This window comes from Halyomorpha halys, unplaced genomic scaffold, assembly GCF_000696795.3.
Source record: "Halyomorpha halys isolate HHAL.00 unplaced genomic scaffold, Hhal_1.1 Scaffold91.1, whole genome shotgun sequence".
NCBI classification, from domain to species: Eukaryota; Metazoa; Arthropoda; class Insecta; order Hemiptera; family Pentatomidae; genus Halyomorpha; species Halyomorpha halys.
Window position 1 is genome coordinate 2,068,706 of NW_027110755.1, and position 24,366 is coordinate 2,093,071.

Below are 24,366 nucleotides of genomic sequence, written 5' to 3' on the forward strand. Positions count from 1 at the left end.
ATATATTTTAAAAGAAAAATATAATAATTATTTTATTATTTATAATGTGAAATTTTTATAATTTATGATATATTTGTATAAAAAAAGTTGTTAATAAATCACATTAATATAGACACTACTTTGATTGAAGTTGTCTGCTTCCTGTAAGGAACATACCTGTAGTATCTTCTCAGCCATTTTGGAGAAATGGCTTCTATTTAGTTTAGATTATTCTCATCTTATAGTGGCCTGTTGATATATTTATTCATTTCTTTTATTTTGGAAATATGGAAGAGGGAAGAGCTAGAGGAAGAGCCAGAGGCAGATCAAGACAGGACCCTAAGAAAACAGAGGTTACTCATAATGTAATAGAAGCTAGAGGAGTTAGGTCCAAGCCACAGCATGCCTCTCCTACAGTAGCCACTGTTGTTGGCGATATGAAGCAGCTTGCAGTTACACCAAGAAGACCTGGAGGAAGAAAGATGATGGACAAATTGGATTTTGTTTCTATAAGGTCAAGGCCTAAGGAACTTCTCACCAAACAGGGTACAACAGGTCAGAAGGTCAAGCTCCAAGCCAATTATTTTAAGCTGGAAACCCATCCTGATTGGGCCTTATATCAATATAGGGTTGATTTTTCACCTGAAGAAGAGAGAACTTCTGTCAAAAAGGCATTACTTAAACCGCACAAAGACATTTTCAATTGTGCCTACCTTTTTGATGGTACTGTGTTATATGTTTGTAATCGGTTGAAAACTGATCCTATTGAACTTTTCTCCCTCAGAGATACTGACAGAAAGAAAATTAGAATAACCATAAAATTTGTTGGGGATGTTGTTATGGGCGATTATCAGTATCTCCAAGTTTTTAATATAATTATGAGAAAGTGCCTTGACAACCTCAAATTGCAAATGGTTGGCCGAAATTTTTTTGATGCCAGAGCTCGGATTGAGATTCGTGAGTATAGGATGGAACTTTGGCCAGGTTATTTAACATCCATCAGACAATGTGAAGACCACATTCTTATGAATGCTGAAATAACTTATAAAGTGATGCGTTGCGAAACTGTACTAGATTTAATAGTTAAGTGTAGGTCATCAGAAGATTGGGAGAAGACTTTTGAGAACGCAATCATAGGTACCATTATTTTAACAGATTACAATAATCGTACATATCGGATTGATGATGTGAATTTTAATTGTACTCCCATGTCTAAATTTAAAATTAAGAATGGAGAATCATCTACATACTGTGAGTACTACAAGACACGATATGGAATTAAAATTAAAGAGCCAAATCAACCTATGTTGGTTTCTAAAGCTAAGCCCAGAGAAGTTCGTGCAGGTATGACTGAAATAATTTATTTGGTACCGGAATTATGCCGGCTCACAGGACTAACTGATGATATGAGAACAAACTTTCAGCTTATGAGGGCGCTTGCAGAGCATACTCGAGTTACACCAAAACTTAGAATTGAAAAATTGTTGAAATTTAATCATCGACTTAAAGAGAGTAAAGATATCACCAAAGATTTAGATTCATGGAACATGAAGTTAGCAGAGTCATTGATAACATTTGATGGCAGGGTTCTTCCAATGGAAAAGATCTATTTTGGAGAAAATAGAGTAGTTACTGCCGGTAATGATGCTGATTGGACCCGAAGCATGAGAGATCATTCTATGTTATCAAGTGGAAATTTCAAATCTTGGTCTATTGTTTATTTAGGAAGAACAAAGAGTGAAGTTAATAGTTTCATCCACACTCTAGCCAAAGCTGCAGAGAGTTTAAACTTTCGGGTCCCTACTCCAAGATTGACAGAAGTTGTAAACGACCGATGTGGAAGTTTCGTTGAAGCATTGGACTCGGTTATTTCTATGCACAATCCCCAATTGATACTGTGCATTGTGCCCAATAGTCGAGCTGACAGGTATGCAGCAATAAAAAAGAAATGTTGTGTAGACAGAGCAGTCCCCACCCAAGTTGTAGTGGCGAAACATTTCAATTCAAAAAATCTGATGGCAATTTCTACCAAAATAGCAATTCAAATAAATTGTAAACTTGGTGGTATCCCTTGGACAATAGCCAATCCTTTAAAAGGTTTAATGGTTGTTGGTTATGATGTATGTCATGATGCTTCTCGGAAAGATATGTCATATGGAGCAATGGTTGCTTCACTGAATCCATCACTTTCAAGGTATTATTCCTCAGTTACTCCTCATTCTCATGGAGAAGAACTATCTAATGACTTAGCCATGAATATCTTCAAAGCCATTATTCGTTATAAAGAAAACAATGAAGGTAATATACCATCTATGATAATTCTTTATAGAGATGGTGTTGGAGAGGGCCAAATACCTTTTGTTTATAATCATGAAGTGAGAATAGTGAAAGAACGACTTTCTGAAATCTACAAAGACAAACCTCCTAAGTTAGGTTTTGTGATAGTCACCAAAAGACTCAATACAAGGCTTTTTCTGAATGGCAGTAATGCTACCCCTGGTACAGTTGCTGATGACTGTATCACTTCTCCTGACCGCTATGATTTCTTTTTAGTTTCACAGTCAGTGCGTCAAGGAACAGTAAGCCCTACTTCCTACAATGTAATAGATGATTCAACAGGTCTAGATGCCGACAAAATGCAACGGCTTGCTTATAAAATGACCCATCTTTATTATAATTGGAGTGGAACGGTTAGAGTGCCTGCTCAATGTCAGTATGCACATAAGTTGGCTTTTCTCGTTAGTCAATGTTTGCATCGAGCTCCAAATCCTGATCTTGATGATTTGTTATATTTTCTTTGAAATTTACGTTATTCAGAATCATCTGATATATCTTCAATAATATTTAGTTTGTTTTCCATTATAAATTTTTTATATACTATTGAGATAAGAATTCTATTATTATTTTTTTTAACTTTATATGTAAACAATTAGATTAATCTTCTACTAAGTCCTTGTTTCTTCTGTTTGTCAAGTAACTAGTGTTGCGATAAGCTGTTTCTATTTTCATTTATTTGTTTTTCAAAAGAATTATTTTTATTCTTAACAATTGTTATACAAAACTAAATAATGTATGTTTGTTTTAGTAACTGGATGAAGACATCAGTTGAGTGTTTTTTATTTTATATTTTTGTTTTAAATTGATTAAATATTTGTTTGCTTTTAATGTAGGGAACCATCCAGTGTTAGTAAATGAATCCTTCATTGATTGTAGTATTAATTTTAGTCTAGATTGAAATATGGATTTTATAAAATTAATTTCTTGTAGTTTTAATCATTTTAGTTTTCATAATTTATTATTTGTTAATTTTAATTCATTAATATTTGATGTTTTTAAAATTACTTTGAAAATAAAAAATTTCTCAAGATCCAGCATTTGTTTATATCTTAAGACTATGTTACACTTTTCCAATTTCTGGTGCTTTTTAAATATTGCTCGATTTAACTATCTCAAGTATCTTTTTCCCGTTTAAAACAAATATTTTAAAAGTGATATAGGACTGTTGCTCCATGGGGGTTTTATTGGGCCGGAAGTGTTGTCTTTTTTTGTGTTACAATCTCTTGTGAGGTTGTGACATGTACATCAACCAACTTACTCGCTGTAAGTGTCTTTTTCAAATGTGAGATAAGTAAGGCTACCACTGTGATTAATATGAACTTTTTCAAAATAAAAGTAAAATCTTGATTAATATATAACATTTCAGTAATAAGTGAACTTTTGTTTACAATGGAGCTTAGTCATATAATTTGCCTAAAATCCAGTTTTGAAACACCTACAAACTATGTACATTGCAGATAATAACATTTACTTAAAGTTAAATATTATTCAAAGAGAAGATTGAGACTACATCTGCAGCATTTTAAATGTTAAGGGTTACCCATAGAAGAGAACACCTTTATTCTATGAATAGTTACATATAAAAATCAAGTAGTCATCACAATTATTTTCTTGTTACATCCTGTATAATTGCTAATTGTTAAGTTTGTCAAGAGAGAAATCTTGTTCATGGAACAGACTGGTATGTTACCTGTAAAATCTTTCTGTACATGTTACTGACATTTAGTTATCCAATCAGTGAAGTTATATATAACATTTAATTGTTAAAGCAAATGTTTATTGTATCTGCTACATTTGCATTTTGGATTTTATATTACAATCAATCAGGTTTTATTTATTTTTGAATATTTTAATTGTAGCTTAATGATCAGCCAATGTGATAAATAAATCTACAAACTTGGCATGAAGTTAGTCGACCTAGAGCATGAAATCAGAAATAATTTATCATCAAATCATTGAATAGATTCATGCTATATTTTTTGTGAGATATATAATTTTCTAAAATATCACACAGCAATGATAGGCCTCTTCAGAAAATGTTTCTTTTATATACTTTTAACATGCAACCAAAATTTGATGTAAAGCGTTCTGCTATGCAATATCATTCATTAGATTCATGCTTAATTATGATGTAGAATTCTCTAAAATGACTTATATGCTAGGCCTCTTCAGAAAAAGGTGCTCCCAACAAAAAGATGATAGTCACTCATTGATCTGTAATAAAATGCCTTTCTCATTTATTAAAATAAAGAAAATTAGCAACAGCTCGAAAAAACAGAATATATATAGTCAATTTTATACTTTTAGGATTTTCTCAAAAATAGCTTTAATTATTTTGATTAAATTTAGTAAATCAATATACAATTAAGAGGTCTTTAACATCAGGTAGGTCTTATCTTCACTGAAATAGTCTTTAAGGGCATAAATAAGTAACCTTGAATACTTGAAATAAATAACCAGTTTTCATTGTTAGTAATAATTAACAATGGAAAACAACAAAATATTAAAGAATTTGATAAATAATTAAAAGAGATAAAAGAAAATTAGAGGCAGGAATTTGATCAAGAAAAAGCCAAGTCGACCAGAACTCTTCCTATCCCATTCACTGAAGTACTATGTAATATTTTGTTTAACAGTAGTATTCTTGGCAGGAAAAAAGTTGATATTTGCTATTACACCAAGTCGAGATAAACCCATCATTTTGTGAATGAGTTGTGTAATTTTCCCACTGCACCAGATTTTGTTTGTTAAGTGATCATCACTTAATAACTAAGCCCAGAGATGTAGTAGTTGGAATTGCATCTAGTAATTCCCTTGGTAGATATAAATGTAAATGCATCTAATTCAAAATAAATGAAAATACATAGTTTTTCATTAAAAAAAAAAAAAATTATTTGCTAAAATTTTGTGTTTTAAAAATAAACCAACAAAGTTTTGTATTTGTTAAATGAATAAAATATCTATAAATAATGATTAGAATTAAGACTATTCAGGTCTTACTGTAATTAAAGCTATCAATAATATAAACCATGTCCATAAAAATCATTTCAAGAATTGAGCAAATACATGAAATTAATATTTATTTGAGACAATACTGTTCTGGAAGGGCCTCATGTATAACTAGTAAAACAGATTATGGAAAGGAATGTATGGATTAATAAAAAAAAAATCAAATTTAAAGAAATTTATTTTAATATTGTCACTAAAAATGGACTACATACTCAGGTAAAACAATGGGAGGTATTAGGTATTAATCTATTTTTACAAATAAAAGTTTATTCCCTCAAGGAATTATGAGTATTTTTATAAGTTCTGGTTTGCTCATGACAACTATTTAGATAAAAATTGCTAAATTAAACAACTATTTAACTAATTTGTATAGTTAACAAGAAAAATAGAATATTCTTGGACGCAGTATTCTAATATAAACTAAATAAACATTTTTTTGTCACTAAAACAGTCCGATTCACAACAAATAACAGAAATTCTAGCACCTATTACCCTTGGAAATACTTAGTTTTTTAAGTATTAAATTGACAACAATGTGAATCAAGTTTTAAATAAAAATTATTATCAATTTTCTCAAGACAAAAAGTCATAGTTGGATACATTTAATTAACCTAATATTTTAAATAAATATTTATCTTAAGCGTAGACAATGAAACTATATCACAGAGTATCTATTGATTCTTAATCCTGCCTATCACTTAGCACACTGGGGCCTTAATTCAAGCTCTCATTATTTATCATCACAATTTAATTGCATTATCCTGAATGTAAATTCATATCACAAAGGGGTTGCAGTATCTTAAATTATAAAGCATAAGAAACAGACATAATAAAACTACTATAGATTGGAGTTGATCCATCTACGACCATCACTTCTTCAAATAAGAACTTAGTACCTTTGCTGGATGCATCATCAAATGTACAAATTGGGTACTGGCCCCCAATAAAACTAATGCTAATAGTATACTTCACATTGGGTTCAAACCAGAATGGTCTCATCAGATTGACACATTGTGAACTATTAAAGTGAACATTTCTATCATATTCTGTTTTCTGCAGCATTTTTCCATCTGGATCTTTGATCAGAACAACGAAACATTCCCTGTAGGAAGAGCTGGGAGCAGGAGTTCTCACATAGTCACTGATCTGTGCAAGGCGTGTAAACACTTCAAATCCAAAAATAAGAACCCTAGAGGAAGATTGGATGGAAGTAACAACTTCACCTCTATTTACCCACATTTCCCTTCTGCTAGATAAAAGCTCCCTAGTCGATCGCCAAACAATGGGAACTACTTGTTTTCTCAGGTTTGAATAAGTGCAAAAACCATGAGGTACTTGGTGGTCTTTAAATGCCAGTAATTCTTGTTCTGTTAAAATATCTTCGAGGGTAAGAAGTTCTGCAAGAGGTAGTGCCAAAAAACGTATCCTGTACAGGGCCCCTGAGTCTTCTAATAATCTTCTTCTGGCCTGAGGTGTGTCCTGTAGACCCCTACTGTCAAGTTCTTTCTTCGTCCAATCGAGTACCATAGATAAAACTTCTCCTTCTGTCATATTCATGTGATCCTCTTCCAGTAAGCGACAAAGAGTACCAGCAGTTAAATTGTCAGTTTCACTGTTCCATATTTCATAATGATACCGAGTCATAATCTGAAATAATGCAAATGTAATGTGTAAGATCCTCAGAAAATACCAAATCAGAGATAAAACCATCTTTATAATAATTCAACTTATCATAGCATAGCAAAGAACATGAAAATAATGGTCCTAAAAACCAATTAAAACTATTATTAAGGTTTGAAAATTTAATATCAATGCTTATAGTTTAAAAAAAAAAACAATGAATCTATAGCTCTGCTCAGCAACTATTACAGAATACAGAACTAGTTGAAGCAGCAGCAGTAGTAAACCATGGAGAATTTTTTATAAACTAATTAATTTTTCAAGATCAGACTGAGTAAACTTGTAAGAAAATGTTAACTAAAATATTTGCCATAATTTCTGTTGATAAGATAAGATCACTACTTTGGTCTATCAAGATTATTTCTTAAAAAATCTTAGGTTGCAAGTTAATAACTTCTAAATTGGCCCCTTTTCCTTACAATAACTACTAAATTAATAACAAATTTTCTATTTTAACTTGTTACCTAGATCATCTTTACTTGACCAATTGAAAACCAAAAATAATTATTTTGAAAAAACATATATTTTTTTCACTGATGCCTAAGACCATATATTCACTTGAGCAAAGGCTCCAAATAAGCACGCAGGCTGAGGGAAAGGGACAAATAACCCTACAACACACTGAGCACTGAGCAGTGAGCATATTGAAACAGGGAACCCAGTCTCCACTGTGTGTTGTATTAATCAGGTGCCTAAATATAAATTTTACCTGCAACGGCAAACCAAAAATTGGCCGTCGCCAGTTTATTACATATATAGATTTCAATCATCGAAAAAGAGAATAGAAAGCAGTGGTGGCAAATCAAGTGAGATAAAGATTTATGGTTTGCTCTTAAAAACAATTCAAAATGAAACAAACAAAAACTTTAAAAATTTTATGAATTATTACTCAAGGATTTTCAATTTATATTGTTTAGTGTCAAGACTGTAACTGAGAGATAAGAGACGATTTGAATCATTGTTTTTTTTGACAAATTTTTCATTCTATTCTTATATTAAAAAAAGAAATATGAGTGCTGTATAAAAGAATAAAACTGTAATTTTAATTTAACTAATATATAAGGTAAAGATTAAAATGCAGTAAAAACTTAATACATAGATGATGTGTATATTAATATATGATGAAGTTAAATTTCTTAGATCAATTTCAAATGATTTTTAAAAAAATTATGCAAATACGTGCTTTAATTTAAATGAACAACTGATCTTAAGTTTTTAATAATTGATTTTATTATAGTTATGTTTAAATAAGGCAGTTACTTTGTTTCAGAAATTTGGATGAAGACAGTAATTTCTCCTTCTCCCTCCTCCCCCTGCATCTTCTTTTTTTAATTAAAATAAAATTTATCTTTGGGGTTCCACAATACAGGATAATTATGGTAACACCTCAGGAGAGTAAGGTGATCATTCTGAGATAATTCCATTTGACTTAAAAAAAAGGAAAATGAGTTTATAGGTAATAATCGAGTAAAATTGAAATAAAGTAAAGAATAAATAACTTCAAAAAAGTTAGATACATTAAATTATAGAGGTATATAAGAAGATAGTCAGGGTTGCGGTCAAAGATGAAACAAAAATAGTTTACAACTATTTATTTTCCGACGTTTCGCCCCACTTTGCAGGGATTCACCAGGGCTAAAAAGATACAAAATGATACAATGAAAAGAATAAAAATACAAAGATAAGATACAATGATAAGAATAAAAATAAGTAACAATGGCAAGAGTAAACATTTTTTACAGTCAACTATATATACATATACATATATATAAATTATTGAGGGTTGACTGAAAGGACAGGAGTTTGTTCATTTGGTTCAGGAGGACTGTAAAGCCCTCACTCATCTCATACACCATGCACTCACTTTGATGTACAGGGAACACTCCGCTCAAACTGTCCATTTTGGACTGTCCCGTATTCATCTGAGTAAAATGGGTGTTCAGGTATGCTCATTTGGTATGTCTGCTCAAGTGAATAAGAGGCCTAATATGTTTCTTTCTATGGTTTTATAAAAATATGAATACTTTCAAGATGACAATCCCTCAAGAATGGGCAAATGGAATAAAATCATTACAAACAGATCAAGGTAGCAGATTATCTCCTGATCAGAACTAGCAAAGATAGAATTTTTATTGTATATTCTTCATAATATATAAAAGAACTGGCACCTCTTAGTCATTGACTTATTGATGACTGTATCTCATAAACGTTGATGCATATGAACCTGAAATTATTAAGGGTACTGACTAGTCCCTACCCTATAACCCATTTCGAAATTATGTTAATAGAAATTTTAAGATCAAAGCAGTAATAATTTTAACAATGATTTAACAAATTTGGAGGCTTAATAAATAACAAATCAAAGGTCAAATAAACAAACATGTTGAGAGAGAGTAAGAAGAGGGAGGGAAAAGGTGATAAAAAACATTCTTAAGATGTTATTCCCCACTAATTGTTTAATAATTTGCAATGTTTTTGATATTTTACCATTCCCAAGGAAATAAAGATGAACTGAACGAGTGATAGTTTTATAGGTTTACCCTGACACCAAAATGGCTTTTTTGAAACAATTCAACCCAAATTTAGATAATTTGAAAGTATTTACACAGTGGAACTAAAGACAATTAATATCCATAAGTAGAATGTAATTATTCCAATTAAAACATTACCTGGAAACAAGATGTGAAAAGTTCTTCTTCATTGAGAACCTCAGCAATATAAAGGATATCCCAGAGGGTTCTAATTAAAGTGTGTTGAACTAAATAGTACAGGCAAGTCATCATGAGTGGCTGAACCAGGTATTTCTTGGCAACATATAGCAGCTCTCCAGCCTCTTCTATACTCTGAAGGTTCACCTCATCAGAATAAATATAACTAAGGACAAAAAAATACTGTTGAATTTTGAATGTCTCTAAATTAAGGTTATGTGCCTAGAAGATTAAAATTAGTTCTCTGGCAAATAGTGAATGAGATCTACTTCTATTCTTAATTGAAAATATTCATTTCATTTTTAAACTATTCTTTGAATTGTAGGTGGTCCCGTGACTCAATTCGTATGGAATAAACTATTGTCAAGTTTCAAAACAGTATCAGGATTTTTAAAGTTTGCAAAACAGTTGAGAGAGGTTTACTCACTTTTTTTTTCATAAAATAGTTTAATGGTGGTTCAATTGGATTTTCTTTCTTGTTTTATGTTTTTAATCTTTAAATTACCTCTGCCACCTATTTCCATTTGAAACTCGTAGGCTCCTAGTTACTTCGCTAATATTTCCTCATTTTGACTATTGTTGTACAGTATATGGGGGAGTCTCTGGGGATCTCGAGATGAAATTAAAATGTTTGATAAATTGCTGTGTACGATTCATCTTCAGGATCCCTAGGGACACCTCTGTTTCCCGTTTTTATGCAGAGTTGAAGTGGCTTAATCCTTCCTATCGCCGTAAGTATTTCCTGGCATCCTTCATCTTCCAAATCATCCAATCCTGCTGTCCTTCTTACATCTCCGAGCTCCTTCAATTCAAATCCTCTATTCATTCCTGCAATACCCGTTCCCGGTCTTTAGATTTATACACCAGGACCCACCGAACCGCTGCTTTCGATAGATCGTTCATGATCCGAGCCTCATCCTTATGGAACTCCATCCCTTCCAATATCCGTCGCTCAAATACCCTCCCTACCTTTAAATCCCGCCTGTTCAACCATTTCTTATTCATTCAGACCCCATAAAATTGTAAATTAATATAATTGTAAATATGTATGTTAACTATTATATCATTCTTAATTATTTTTACATCGTTTTCTTTTCTCTTTTTTATATATTCATTTTTGTTTTTTTTTTGTTCAACTGATAAAAGTGAGAAAGTAACCTATAATTATTTTTTATAATGACTGTTTATATTTCATTGTATTTTTTGTTTAAGTATCTCTGAGGCTCCTCAGCCCTCATCTATTGATTTCTATGTATTATTCTAAAGGGACTCGTCCCAGAATAAATAAAATATTATTATTGTGTTGATTAAATGAGCAATTCCCAGTATTTTAGTTGTTCTAATAAGAACTCTGTCCGGGCCTGGAGAAATGTCCAGAGAGATATTCTTTATCGCCTTGTATATTTCTTTTAATCCCACTGTTCCCAAATAAGGAATATTGGCAGAGGGCATATAGTTATCTTTAACATTATTGTTTTTGTGCTCAAAAAGTGATTTACAATAAGCCTCAACTTCGATTTGGATGGGACATTGCTTTGGGCTATTTTCGTTCATTATATTTTGGACCAATTTTTTGTACAATTAAAATACTTGTACGGGGCCAAATTATATTCATATTGCTACCGCCTTCTTTCTCTGGGCATCTTGTTTGCTCTTTGGGGCATGCTAGGCTTCCTTTCTCCTTTGCTCCTCATCTCAAGATTCTTCTTTCGACGCATCTAACAGAAGCATATTGCAAGGTGTTTTGGACCTGGGAGTGTAATAAATAAATATATTTACTGGGGATGCCATATCTGAATTCCAGTAAGACAAGTTGGTTATAATTTTTTATGGTTTATAGCAGGTTTATGAGGCTTAACGTGACTTGGACACTAATTAATTCATCTAGTATTTTAGATTATGAATAGACACTTTCTTACTTTTACATTTACCTATTCCCTCATTACTTATTGTAAACCTCTTGTAATTACATTAATGATACTTACGATAAGAATAGATGAAAGGTATGAGGTTCTATGTCAGGTACACTAATCACCTGGTTTTTCTGATCTGCTAATGGACCATAGAACAAAGCTTCAAAAACTGGTGATGTTACCGCAAAGATAAGTTTGTGCCCTTGGATCACCTATAGCAAAAATAAAATTAAGTCATTAAAAAAACCTGAACCAAAGGAATCAGAAAAAGATAATTTTACTCAAGATGTGTTTATTGTTGACTGTAGATTAATGTGAGTAAATAAAAAAAAATTCACTTATTATATTTCGAATCACAATAAAATAAGTTCCACTTATTGCTGGCCACAGAGAGCAAGAAAGCAAGCATAATTAATTGTTAAGACCAAGTAAAAGAAAATATAAATTTAAAATAAATATAGCCAACTGTCGTTAATTTGAAGTTTTGTTAACACTTCATGCTTTGAATATCAACTATGAACCATTCGTTTTTTTAAATACTGAATGAGATAATTGAGTTAGCAGGCTATATTGATACTGAGTAAAATACAAACCATGTTTTCTGAATCAAGGAAATTGAAATGAGCTCTAGAAAGAGCAAGTGTTCCCTATCTCTCTTTTTAACTGATTCAGGATGTACAGGTTTATTAAATTTACAGAACACAGAATAGTTGTGCTGAAGCTAATCCTCAAGGATTTATTAATATAAATTAATACTGTATATTTAGGTTAGTTTATAATCAGTTACTTGTGTACAACTACTCATCGCCTCTAGGGTTCAGAGTGAAATTTGGTAACAGTGAACCATCATCCATTATACAGTAATGATTCAATATAATATCAGATCAACTAATTGCACATTTGTAACCTCTAGTGTCATTTTCATGCATTACAACTCCTTGTATATGTTCTAACTTTTGTATTATATTTATGTAGAGGCCAAAGAATATAAGTTATTTTATTTTTATTTCATTTGATTTTATTTTATCTGTTTGTATTATTTTATAAGTCAGCCCCATTTATATAAAATATCCAAGAAGATTCCTAATGATTATTTTGTTTCCTGTGCAAGTATAAAGTAGAGAACTATGATCTACTTGAAGCAATAAAAAATAGCTAAAACTGGGGAGAAGATGGTCCAGAGTGCGGTCAGCGAAGATAAGTAAATAAACAAAACTTTTTTTGTTTTTTTATTTATTTAAGTGAACGTTTCAACCTGAATTTCAGCCCTTCATCAGGGTAACTTGGGCGAAGATGCAATCAACGACTAGACAATAAAAAAAAAACAACACTTTAGACAACATCTTCAGCCAAGTCACTCAATCAAATAAAGGCCTGAAATTCAGGTCGAAACATTGGCACAAATAAAGTTTGTTCATTTGTGTACCTTTGCTGACCACTCTTCCCAACATCTTCTCCACATATCAATCTACGGTCAATTATAAACACCTCATGATAAAACTATTAATAATGCCAAAACATTATTAGCACTTTTGAAGACTTTAAATACACAACAGCTGTCAATTGTATAAGAAATACTCTGAACAAAATCCTTTAGAGGCCCAATCAAATTTCAGAAAAACTGGGTTACCTACAATATTTGATGTAATCTTTCATTGGGAAGATGTTCAAACATCTGAATTCTGCACAGGGAACTGATTTTGAACATGATTTTTGGACAAACTAATCAAATAATGTAACATCTTATCAGGACTAAGATAAAAGTCATAATCACCAAAGAATCGTAAAACTTCCATGAAATTAAAAAAAAAAAAAATGTATTAGTCCAGAAACCATTATATCAGTTAGTAAAAGAAGCTACTGTACTTATTACCACCGCTCGCCCACTCAACAAATAAAAATAATAAATAAATGAAATATCCATTACTGTATTTTATTATTGGATAAATCTTTTTCTACAATAGGGGTAAATCAAATATAAATTATCATTACTCATAAAAATCAAGGTTAAATGTGTTCTAGTCACTGTACTTTACAGAGTTTTGATACTCATATTACTATAGTTATGAGGAGTAAAAAACTCTGACTAAGCAATTTTTAATTTCTCTAGAAAATTCCTAGAATAGTAAACTAACTAAGTAATTAAAATCATCATTTCAAAGTACTTTAATTACTCTATAGGCATATCTAATTGATTATATGACATAAATAATAAGCAATAAATAATCTTAAATTCATAGCATAATTGATCACAACACAATTTCTAGTTGATAATCTAAATAATATGCTTTAACAAACATCATTCATGATTCTACTGATAAATGAACAAACCTCAATTTTTTCAGTTCCAACTCTAAATGCACAATCAGTCCACTGAGATAAACATAACAGCTCTTTGAATCTTTGCTGAACACAATTTTTCGACAGCTGCCACCCTTCATTTTTAGCATGTTTGAGATCCATCTAAAAGAAGAATAAGTAAAGATGAAAAACCATCATAGAAATTTCAGAAGGATAATTATAACAGTACAAACATAGCTGGAAGATTTGATAGTTATTCAATGATGAGACCTTGAAGATACAGAGTGAAGTCAAAGAACCCAAACTAATTTAAATGTAATTATAGGGAATTTTTTTTATTTCTCAAAATTGATTTACAAAAAAAGATCTTTGGCTATAAGAAGAACTTCTCAACTAGGACTTATTTATTAAAAGGCTTACTTTGAAAGTTTGCTTAGAAAATCATATAAATTAATTCCGCCTAGACTACATGACTTGAATGGGACGTAGAAAATAACTCACAAAACCTAAACATGTTTACAATGATAACCTTGACTACAACCGTCACCGATAGGCAATGATGGGATTGGCCCGTTCGTCGGATGGTCGATAGTTAAAATTATCGACAAATGTAAAAGATCGGATAAATCGACCAGGATTAGACTTCATAAACACTAATTACATATTAAAGACCATTTATAATTAAAATCTACATTATTTTACAATAAAATTATCCTCTTTCACCTTAGCAATCGCCTTCCAATTCCAAAAGCTTCTAGAAAAAATCAACAGATGGCGACACAAATACCTGTTTGTTTATATTATTCTTTTTCCAGAAGGTGAATGCCCGAATTTCGGTTTTATTGCTGGCAAAATTAATTCTGTCTGTTAGTATTATTCCAAACACGACTAATTCTTTATGTATTTAAATATGTTTTAATTAGCTTCAACATTAATTACGTTATCGTGGAGTCAATATAAACTGTCCCTCAAATTTGGAGGTATTTTATTCGTAATTCTTAATTTTAAAAATAGTAAATATGTGCTAGCTTTTATTGTATTAGATCCACATTCGTGAATGCCTTGTTAATTAAATCTTACCTGTTTTGAGAATTAAATTTATAATATTTAAACATTTGTCTTAGGAAAACAAATTGACTACCGTACATTTACCAAAATTTTAACCGTAAATTATTGAACAAGCACTAAGATATTAACAATTTAAATTTTGTTTTTCATAATACAAGAATACGATTAAATGAATATTAAATTATCTTGTAGGCGACAAATTAAAAAATATTTTTAATAATGAATAAAAAAATATTCTTAGTTGAATATATCCTTGTTGGAACACTGTTAGTCTGATTTCCCAATCACTTCCAAGAAAATGACGTTCACTCCAGAAATGATGGGTTTTTATTTTATTATAAACAGGTTTAGCGCTGCAGTTCCTACGATTGGAAACAACTCATTGAAATTCAAAACAATTCTCAGATCTGCTTTAACTGTTTTATATTAATTTATTTTGCAAGTTTTTTAATTAATACAATTTTTCACAAACACCCTCTATTATATTTATACGATTGTGTTTTTGATTATCTTTTTTTTTTTGTATAAATAAAGATATATATACCTTGTGAAATGTGATTTTTTTAAAAAATGATTTTGACGTTTTTTCAAATGGTGAATACGACAAAACAGTGACCTGATAAGAATTATCCTTAAATTTTATTTTCAATTAGAATAAAATTTATCTTTTCTTTAAGAAATTCGATCGTGTGCTAGAGAAAAACTTGAAGAGGCTTACGGAATCGACTAGGACAGCAGAAGAAACTTAAAATACCATTTCTAAGACATTACCTATTTACATATACAAAGTTCTATTACGAAATTCTTAAAACTCTGGAAAACACAGTGGCAGTCTATATTTTCCTGAGGCAAACTCAATATCTACATTAGATGATATTTATAACATCTTTTTAATCATTATAGTAGGGATTAGAAGAATATCATATCAACACAGATTATGCGTAGAATAGATATGAACGCTGTATATATATAATCTGTACAAAAGATTGTACATGCAGCATGGATATAACAATAAAATTAATGCTTTGAAGGTATTAACTGCGATTCATTCAAGAGAAAGTAATATGGCTGCTTTGCTTGAACAGTGGCACATCTTAGGTATTGTTAATTTTACATGAGAAGCATATAAATATTTTAAACGTACATTTATTTTCGAATATTTACGTCAAACTTTATTCTATTCTTCAAATCTTTTGTATATTAGATATTCGTGTCCTTTAAAATTCAATAAATGTGTTATGCCACCACTCTGCCCATTTTTCCAACCCTTTCTTCAAAATTTTCAGGTTTTTAAGAAACATCTTCGAATTAACCAAGTTATATTTTCATTTTAAATTATAAAAAAATTAAACAGAAGTCAATAAAGAAAATAGAAATTGCAATTTAAAAAATTAAAAGTTAAAAAAAGCATAAAAAGTTTCAATGGCATAAGTGAAAAAGTTCTTGAATAACTAAAGTAAAATCATAAATATTTACAGGCTGTAATATAATGAATTGTAAAATTTTGGTATATGACAGTTATTAATTAAATCAAGAAGATCTTATTTTCTTCTTGGTACTAAAAAAAGATTTTTTGAATTGTCACGTCTTAGGTTCATAATTGTTTTACCACGCAGAGCAGTAGTAATATTAGGATTTATTTCTTTAATTTATTTCTCTATATATGAGTTTTTATAATACAACGTTAGAGTTTCTTTTTAATTTAATTCAGTATTTTTTTTTATTTTTATATTTCGTTTATTTTGATTACTAAATTTTCTTCAAGGTAGTATCCTTGGTCTTATCCTCTACACCGTCTATACAGCTGACATTCCAACCAATCCTAACACTATCCTCACCACTTATGCCGATGACACATGTGTGCTCGCTGTTAATAATAACTCATTAATTGTATCCCAAAATCTCCAATCCCATATCACAGCCCTCGAAGATTGGTGTCGTAATTGCAGGATTAAGATAAATTCCAACAAATCCCTTCAAATCACCTTTACCCTTCGTCGTAAACCTCCTGACTCCCCTACAGTTTCATTCCTGTTACTCTTACCCCTGTCGAACAGATCAGCTACCTTGAACTACATTTGGACAAACGATTAACCTGGAGTCCTCACAGCAGACTGAAAAGACAGGAAACTGCAAGCCGATTTCGACTATTACAGCACTTAGTTTAGACAGTTTTAGTTTAGTTAGTTTAGACAAACGGTCTAAACATCCAACACATTACAAAAGACTGATCTACATGACTGTAATAAGGCCAATCTGGACATATGGAGTTGAGCTTTGTGGCTCCACTAAACCTTTGAATTCCTCTCGTATTAAATCCTTACAATCCAAAATCCTTCGTAAAATCCTCAATGCTCCTTACTTTGTCACAAATAAAATCATACATAAAGACCTTAATTTTCCCTATGTAACCGATGTAGCCCGAACCAGATATCATTCCTTCCATTATAAACTTTCTAACCACTCAAACCCCCTAGTTTCAACTCCCTTTCGATCAGAATTTTATGCGAAATGGAACTGATGCTGTGAAATTTATATATTGCGTATAACATAAGTTTATCATAAACTGATTTTTTGCCTGGCCAGCACAATTATCGCAGTAAAAAATAAAATTAATTCCGTCGTTTGTTCCTTTTACATTGTTGAATTTAAGCACTCAACTACCAATCTCATTTACACCAAGCTCCTCTTCGTCTTCGTAGCGTACATAGATAGCAACGTTCGTCTGTTGATTTCAACTAAAAAAAAAAAAACTGCTTCCAACTTGCCGCAAAGCAAAATGATTGAGTATTCAAGAAAATGATTCGAACTAACCTCTTGAAAATAATGAAACAACTAAACTTATGTAGTTGTTAAAGAAAAAATTAGGACAGTTTAATACTGGCACATTTGTTCCGCGGTGTAAAGTTAGAGAAAATGAAAATGTGCTGCTCTCTATAGTGGAAGTACACCATCTTTGGAATACGTCATACTGAAAATCCAAAAAACACTTCTTTTTTTTTAGATGTGCCGCTATTAAAGCAAAGCAAGGAAATGTGAGTTCTCACTATTGAAATTTATTTTCGTTTAAACAGTGAAGAAGTATGTGTAAAGTCTTCGCCTACCTAATTAATCGTTTTTTGTTTTATTATATTGATCTATATCATAGTATATTCTGTAAAATATATGAAAATTTATAAATTGTAGTTGATTTGTTAAATAATTATAAAAAATAAATTATTTAAATGAGATTCCTAACCGCTTTGGCTACTAAGTATAATTCATTAATTGATTTGAAAAAAAAAAAACACGCACAAGTTTTTTCTAAACGGTTTTTATGTTTCTTGAGATGCTGAATTAGGTTCGGAACTGGCCACCTCCAGAATGCTGATTTCAGGAAACACAAAAAAATACTGTATTTTTTCTTATATTTCGAATACTTTGACTCTAAGACAAAACAACATAAAAAAAATGAATGATGTTAAAATTGTCGACTAATTCGGTATGTACAAATCATTTCGTCAGTCGTATGGTTTAAGTGAGCTCATTTGAACATCGCAAAAATTCGACTAAGTACTAAAAGGTGATTTAATCTTAGATTGTTTGGTATTTTTTATAATTTTATTTTCATATAGAAAAAAGAACTGAGTGTAATAATAATTGTTTATTTAAGTAATTCTAAATATCTTTTAGGTTTATAAACAAAATAGAACCACGCGTATACGTCCTATTCGGGGCTGATACATCGCCGTTTAATCTGTAGTGTATAAAAGTATAAAAATCCAATGCTAATTTAGCTCATATAGTAGGTAACAACTACAATGCAAAAAAAAAAAAATATATATATATATATATATATGCTATAGGTTATATGTATTTTAATGTGCATTCTACGTAATCTAAATGTATAAGCCGATTTAAAATAATTTAAAAAAAAACAATTTTCAGATACGTGATTGAATTTATGTATGAACATTAAGTATCAGTTTTTATCAGTTCAATTTCATGAAGTCAGTTATTTTGTATTATTATGGTAGTAATTTCGTTTTATCGAAACATACATGTTTTCTCCAGACTTTTTTTTTATTTATGTTTGTATATCCTACTCTAGAAAGCTTCGGAAAATTTTGATTTACAAATTAAAAAGTGATTCCTTTACTCTCACTTCATATTTCTGGTTCTTGTATTCATTTCAACTTCTTAAGTATTCCAAGATTTTGGGGTTGTGTACCATCCTCAGGTAATCGTGTAATATTCTTTTATACCTTGTCATATTAATTTTTTTTTTTTGCAAGTATAGATAGTTAACTATTTATTACTTCTAATTATTGTCGTTAGCATGTGTGATATATTATTTTGTCTTTTTTCCAAACCATTATGATATATTATATACATATCATTTACCCAAACACGTTGGAATATTGAAGATAAAAACATGAAAAATTTAGTTAACAGAATGTGGAAGAAAAAAATAGATCATTTTTTTATTTTGTATGCCAAAATTTTCAGAATTCTTCCGGAGTGAGATATGCAAATAGAAATAAAAAAAGTGCTGAAAAAGCAATAAGTTCGATAAAACTAAATAACTAACTTAATAATACGAAATAATTGACTTATTTTGAAATTTAAAAACGAAAGCGAAATTTAACTACTAAAAACTGGAACATAGTTTGTAGACTTAATTTAAATCACGTATCAACCGATTTTTTTTCTTATTATTTTATTTAAATGTTTTAATATATGTAGACTGCTTGGTTATAATGTATATGTGACCCTCGCTAGGTCAATGCCCTATTTGTGTGTCTGGGTTATCCAGTCCTAGAACCTGCATAGGTAGCACAGATATATTAGTCTGGTAGCTAACAATTTTTCGATTACTGCAGCAAATTTGACTAGTGGATATGAAAGATCTTATTTCTTAGTTCAAATAAAAAAAAATATCTACCATTTTTCCATGCGATTTTCCTAAAATTGACTAAGATTAACCCATAAACTGCACAACAATTTTTTACATTTAAACGTAGTACATTAAAAAGATGATTAAGGAAATATCTTTGTATATCTTAATATTTATTTTTCAAAAATGTTCTAGATGGGCGAGGGGGTTTAAAAGGATAGCTATATCCCCCTTCCTACAGATAGCATTCAGCCTCCATGGAAACAGTTTGACCTCTCCTGCTCTATCATCGAAAGACACTAAAGAAAAAGAAGTAAATTAACTCTTGAAGTACAATTCCAGCTAATGCTAAAATTACTCTTTTTAATGATTTTTCAGGAAGGCGGGAAAGGTTGGAATAACAGCTGTTTTACAAACCTGTTCTCAATGTTTTCCTCTAGCTCTTGGAACTTGGGGAAAACTGGGCACTAGACGTCATCTCTTGTTCTGGATTCATAAGAAATCAAAAAACGTATATATTTAATGGAACTAATTAACAAACATGGCTTAATTCACCAATAAAAAATATATTTTGTTCATGTTAGAACGATTCCAATCTTTCCTTTATGAAAATAGGAGGATACTTTAAGATACACTGAAAATTATTTAAGAAAAAAGTAAGATCAGGGTGTCATTAATTTTGCAAAGACTAAGATTAAAATTTGTCCCTGACTTCTATTATTAGAAACGATGAGCTATTTACGTTAAGTTTTTCACTTACTGGACCATAATGTAATAGTTGGGAGGCAAACTAAAAATGTCTTCAGACGATGACTAACAGTTCAAGGATATCTTTTTTTCAACGACCATTTTCCAATCTAATCTGCCTTCATTCAGCCTGTCCTACACTTCTGATCGATAATCAGATGTAGGCTATGGATTTATCCTTTGTTTAATCTTGTTTTTTTTCCAGTGTATTGAACATGATACACATGTAGGCGTTAATACTTTTGGATCTTGATTAATGGAATATTCGAACAGATATTTTAGTATTCTGTATAGATTGTTTTCGTTGAAAATAAACAATTTCGATTCAAGAAACAAGGAAATGAAAATATAGTAGTTTAGCAATAGTTGATACAAGCATAGTAAAACTACATTAAAGTTAAGGAAATTTATGACCTGCTACTATCCATTTTCTCTATTAAGGTTTGATATTAGCTGCGATATATTTAATCAAAGTACATTTTTCTGCTAAATTGTACTGCATACAAATAAATTGATAAGGATATTTCCTCTTGGATAACATTGGAGAACCAAATAGCTCTTCTAGCTAACGTATACAAGAAAAAAATATATAGAAAGATGATCCAGGTGGCGAAGAAGAAAGGTACGAAAGTAGTAGAAAACTATTTATTAGTAACCCTATTTCTGTTATTTTGCGCCTTTCTTCACCGCCACCCGGATCAACTATTATTCGTCCAATAAGAAAAAAAAGTTATCTCAGTAATAGGACTAATATAGATCCTATACTATTCAGATAGTATAGTAAATAAAGAGATGAGAATAAAATGTGAATTCCAACAACCTACTAAAAAAAGAAAACAAGAAATAACGAATCAATAGTTGACTGTGGATGTATATAAATGAGAAGAAAATGATAAGGGGTGAAGTAAGTAAAGAATACAAATAAGTAAAAACTAAGTTATTAGTGCAACATTCCAGCCAGAATTTCGAGCCATCATCAGGGCTAAGAACAAAAAACAAGATAAATACCATGATCAATTAAAGGAATTAGAGAATGATTAGAAAATAACTAACAACATAGATATATACATAATGTTGAAGGACATGTATAGTCTAAGTATTACAAGAATATAAAGGCTATATAAGAAAATTAATATTAAAATTAAAAATGAGGAAATAACAAAAAAATAATAATAAATATGAGAATTTAGTAAGTAAATATATGTACAAAATGAAAGTTATTTTAAATAAAGTGGGAAATAAAGCGTATATGTAAGTAAAATACTAGAATGAAAGAAATAAAATACTGGAATGAAAGAAATAAAATACTAGAATGGAAGAAATAAAATTCTAGAATGGAAGAAATAAAATCTTCTCCCAGAAAACGAGAAATGTGGAGCAACTATGATGTGCAACTGGAAATGTGATTGTAATAAATGAGTCAAAGTTGGTTGTTGCAAGCTAGTTGCTGGCACTGAAACGTATATTTCTCACAACAATAATTAATTACATGATACTTATAAAATGAGAGAAAGTAAACATAGATAAACAAATTTCAGATAACAGGCCATTGTCTTCAAACGTGATTGTAAACAGGAAATTAAAAAATATGAACTAGGACTGATATCATGAGCTAACGACGTCACTAATGTAGTTCCATATAGTCCGCAAGGTTTGTTTGCTTTCATTTTAAAACCGTAAATCTACCGATCAATTTCATTTATTTATTTTTCTAATATTTTTGATTTTCTCATAAAATGAATCTAACGATTTTGACTGAACTTAGTGAATCAATCAATACACAATTTAGCTTCATCCTCACTGGAATAATCTAACAGGACTTTGTTGCCAAATTTAAAAAAAAATCTTAATCTTGTCTATTTGAAAAAAAAATAACCAATTCTCATTGTTAGCAATAATAAATAATGGATAAATGCCAAATATTAAAGAATAACTGAAAGAGAAAAATAGAGACATGCTACACCATATGCAAAGATTTCATGCCGTTTTTCAATTTCAGAACCTTTTTAAATATTTCTCGATTTAACTATATTAAAGTATCCTCTTCCCGTTTTAAGCTAATATTTCAAAAGCGATATAGAACCGTCGCTACCCGGGGGTCTTAGCGGGGCGGATCCGGCTGAGAAGGATTGCCTTTTTTTGTGTTATGACCTCCTCTTGTGAGATTGTGACGTGTCGTAAATCGATCAACCTACTCGCTATAATTGTCTGTTTGAAAAGTCAGATAAGTAAGGCTTCCATGGAAGGCAGGTGGAGGGTTTCATGCCATGAGCTCGGTCGATCCCTTTGTTTACAACTCCACTCATCACAAGAGCCCTGATGAAGACATACCTTGAGGGTCGAAAAGTCCACATTAAATAAATAGTTGAAAAAAAATTTCTATTCTTCACCGCAGCCCATTTTTTTTTCTCTGATCATCTTCTAATTTAAAATTAATTACAAATCTGTGGACTGGAGTTGTAACAATATTAATAGCTTTAAGGTCTGTAGAGCGACCTCGGTCAACTAAGTCACCGCAGTCGGTGCTATATTTAGAAGTTGTCCAATTCTAAATAAATTCAAAACTTTTTTTTTTGTCAGATATCCATCTATTCAGCATAAAGCAGTGATTAATGATATTTATAAATATATATAAAAATAAAACAAATGTTTATTATGGCGACGTATCGTGATTTTCTTGTTTTCATAATAACGTATTATCTTTAAAAAAACGTTTTTTTAAAAGTATATTCTTAACTATTTATTAAACCTCAAAATTAACAGAATACAAATTAGGATTAATGATTGGAAATATTACTTACAATTGTTTTTTTACTTGTGTTTTCTACACAATAATAATTGTAATACGAAGATTAACTCATGAAAGGAATATGGTCCGGGTGCGGTCAAGAAAAACTCAAATAGTAGAAATATACTAATTTCTTATAATATTTACAGACCTTATATTGTAAAATGTTTTTAGAGTTCAACTACTGGGTAGATCATAGACTAATCATATTATAAATTAGTATATTTCTACTATTTGAGTTTTTCTTGACCGCACCCGGACCATATTCCTTTCATCTTCACACACGGTCAATCAATAATCTTCCAGAAGGTTAACTCATGTTTGAGATTTTACTAAACATAACTCGTACAAGTTTTGCAACAATATTGAGCAAGAGTGAAATGGAAAAAGGTATATGTGAGTTGTTTTGTTTACTAGGCGCTAACTTTACATTCCTTTCTGTCTGGATGGGAGTGGGTAGCTCATTGGCAAGGCACTGTGATGCTAGTAACTCCAAGGACCCGAGTTCGAATCCGTCGGTGGCAGACACTTCATTTCTGATTCACTGTATTGGAATTCTATCAATGGGTAGGTTCTCCACATGTTTGTATTATGTCATTTTATAACTATTAGCAAATTTACTGGTTTCATATAATTTTATACAATTGTAAATAACAGAATATAAATTATTAAAAAAAAACAGGTTTCACTGGATTCGGGAGCCCTCCGGGGTCTACTCAGTCTCATTAAGTAGGTAGCCTTGATTGGGTAAAAATCTGACGGTCGAGCGTGATTATGACCAAATCACTTCCTTACCCAACCGTTGCTCTAGTAACAGTGCTTTTTTACAAAGACTGCGCTCTAACCCTTCATGGGTTATTTTTTTTTTTTTGATAGATTTATTTATTGATAGATATTACAATCTGCCACACAGTTGTGGGCAATAGGTAATATTGATGAATGATCTCATACATACTAAAA

The 24,366-nt window shown here is 30.7% G+C and overlaps 2 protein-coding genes across 4 annotated transcripts; one reads left to right on the top strand and one right to left on the bottom strand.

Annotated features, from left to right (window-relative positions):
• The first annotated feature begins 167 nt into the window (after positions 1-167).
• Positions 168-3,215, top strand: LOC106677258 (piwi-like protein Siwi). Its single transcript, XM_014415073.2, has one exon. It carries the CDS (start codon positions 267-269, stop codon positions 2,778-2,780), a length of 2,514 nt encoding a protein of 837 aa, XP_014270559.1. The 5' UTR covers positions 168-266; the 3' UTR covers positions 2,781-3,215.
• A 2,270-nt stretch (positions 3,216-5,485) lies between these two features.
• On the bottom strand, positions 5,486-14,495 carry LOC106677249 (BTB/POZ domain-containing protein 6). Of its 3 annotated transcripts, none has more exons than XM_014415053.2 (5): positions 14,348-14,495; positions 13,958-14,089; positions 11,699-11,838; positions 9,675-9,879; positions 5,486-6,972 (listed from the first exon to the last, which is right to left on the bottom strand). In XM_014415053.2, exons 2-5 carry the CDS (start codon positions 14,087-14,089, stop codon positions 6,130-6,132), a joined length of 1,320 nt encoding a protein of 439 aa, XP_014270539.1. In that variant the 5' UTR covers positions 14,348-14,495; the 3' UTR covers positions 5,486-6,129. The 3 variants fall into 3 exon arrangements, with proteins under 3 accessions (XP_014270539.1, XP_024219593.1, XP_014270540.1); XM_024363825.2 differs by lacking the exon at positions 14,348-14,495 and adding an exon at positions 14,198-14,317; XM_014415054.3 differs by lacking the exon at positions 14,348-14,495 and adding an exon at positions 14,161-14,307.
• Between the last annotated feature and the right edge of the window lie 9,871 nt (positions 14,496-24,366).

Bases quoted from the DNA above. Each gene is read 5' to 3' on its own strand.
- LOC106677258 (XM_014415073.2), top strand. From the start codon at position 267: ATGGAAGAGGGAAGAGCTAGAGGAAGAGCCAGAGGCAGATCAAGACAG.
- LOC106677249 (XM_014415053.2), bottom strand. From the start codon at position 14,089: ATGGATCTCAAACATGCTAAAAATGAAGGGTGGCAGCTGTCGAAAAAT. The intron at 11,839-13,957 runs GTTTGTTCATTT...TTTTTGCTATAG, and splicing joins TTGGAACTGAAAAAATTGAG to GTGATCCAAGGGCACAAACT. The intron at 6,973-9,674 runs GTAATGTTTTAA...GCATTATTTCAG, and splicing joins TTTTCACATCTTGTTTCCAG to ATTATGACTCGGTATCATTA.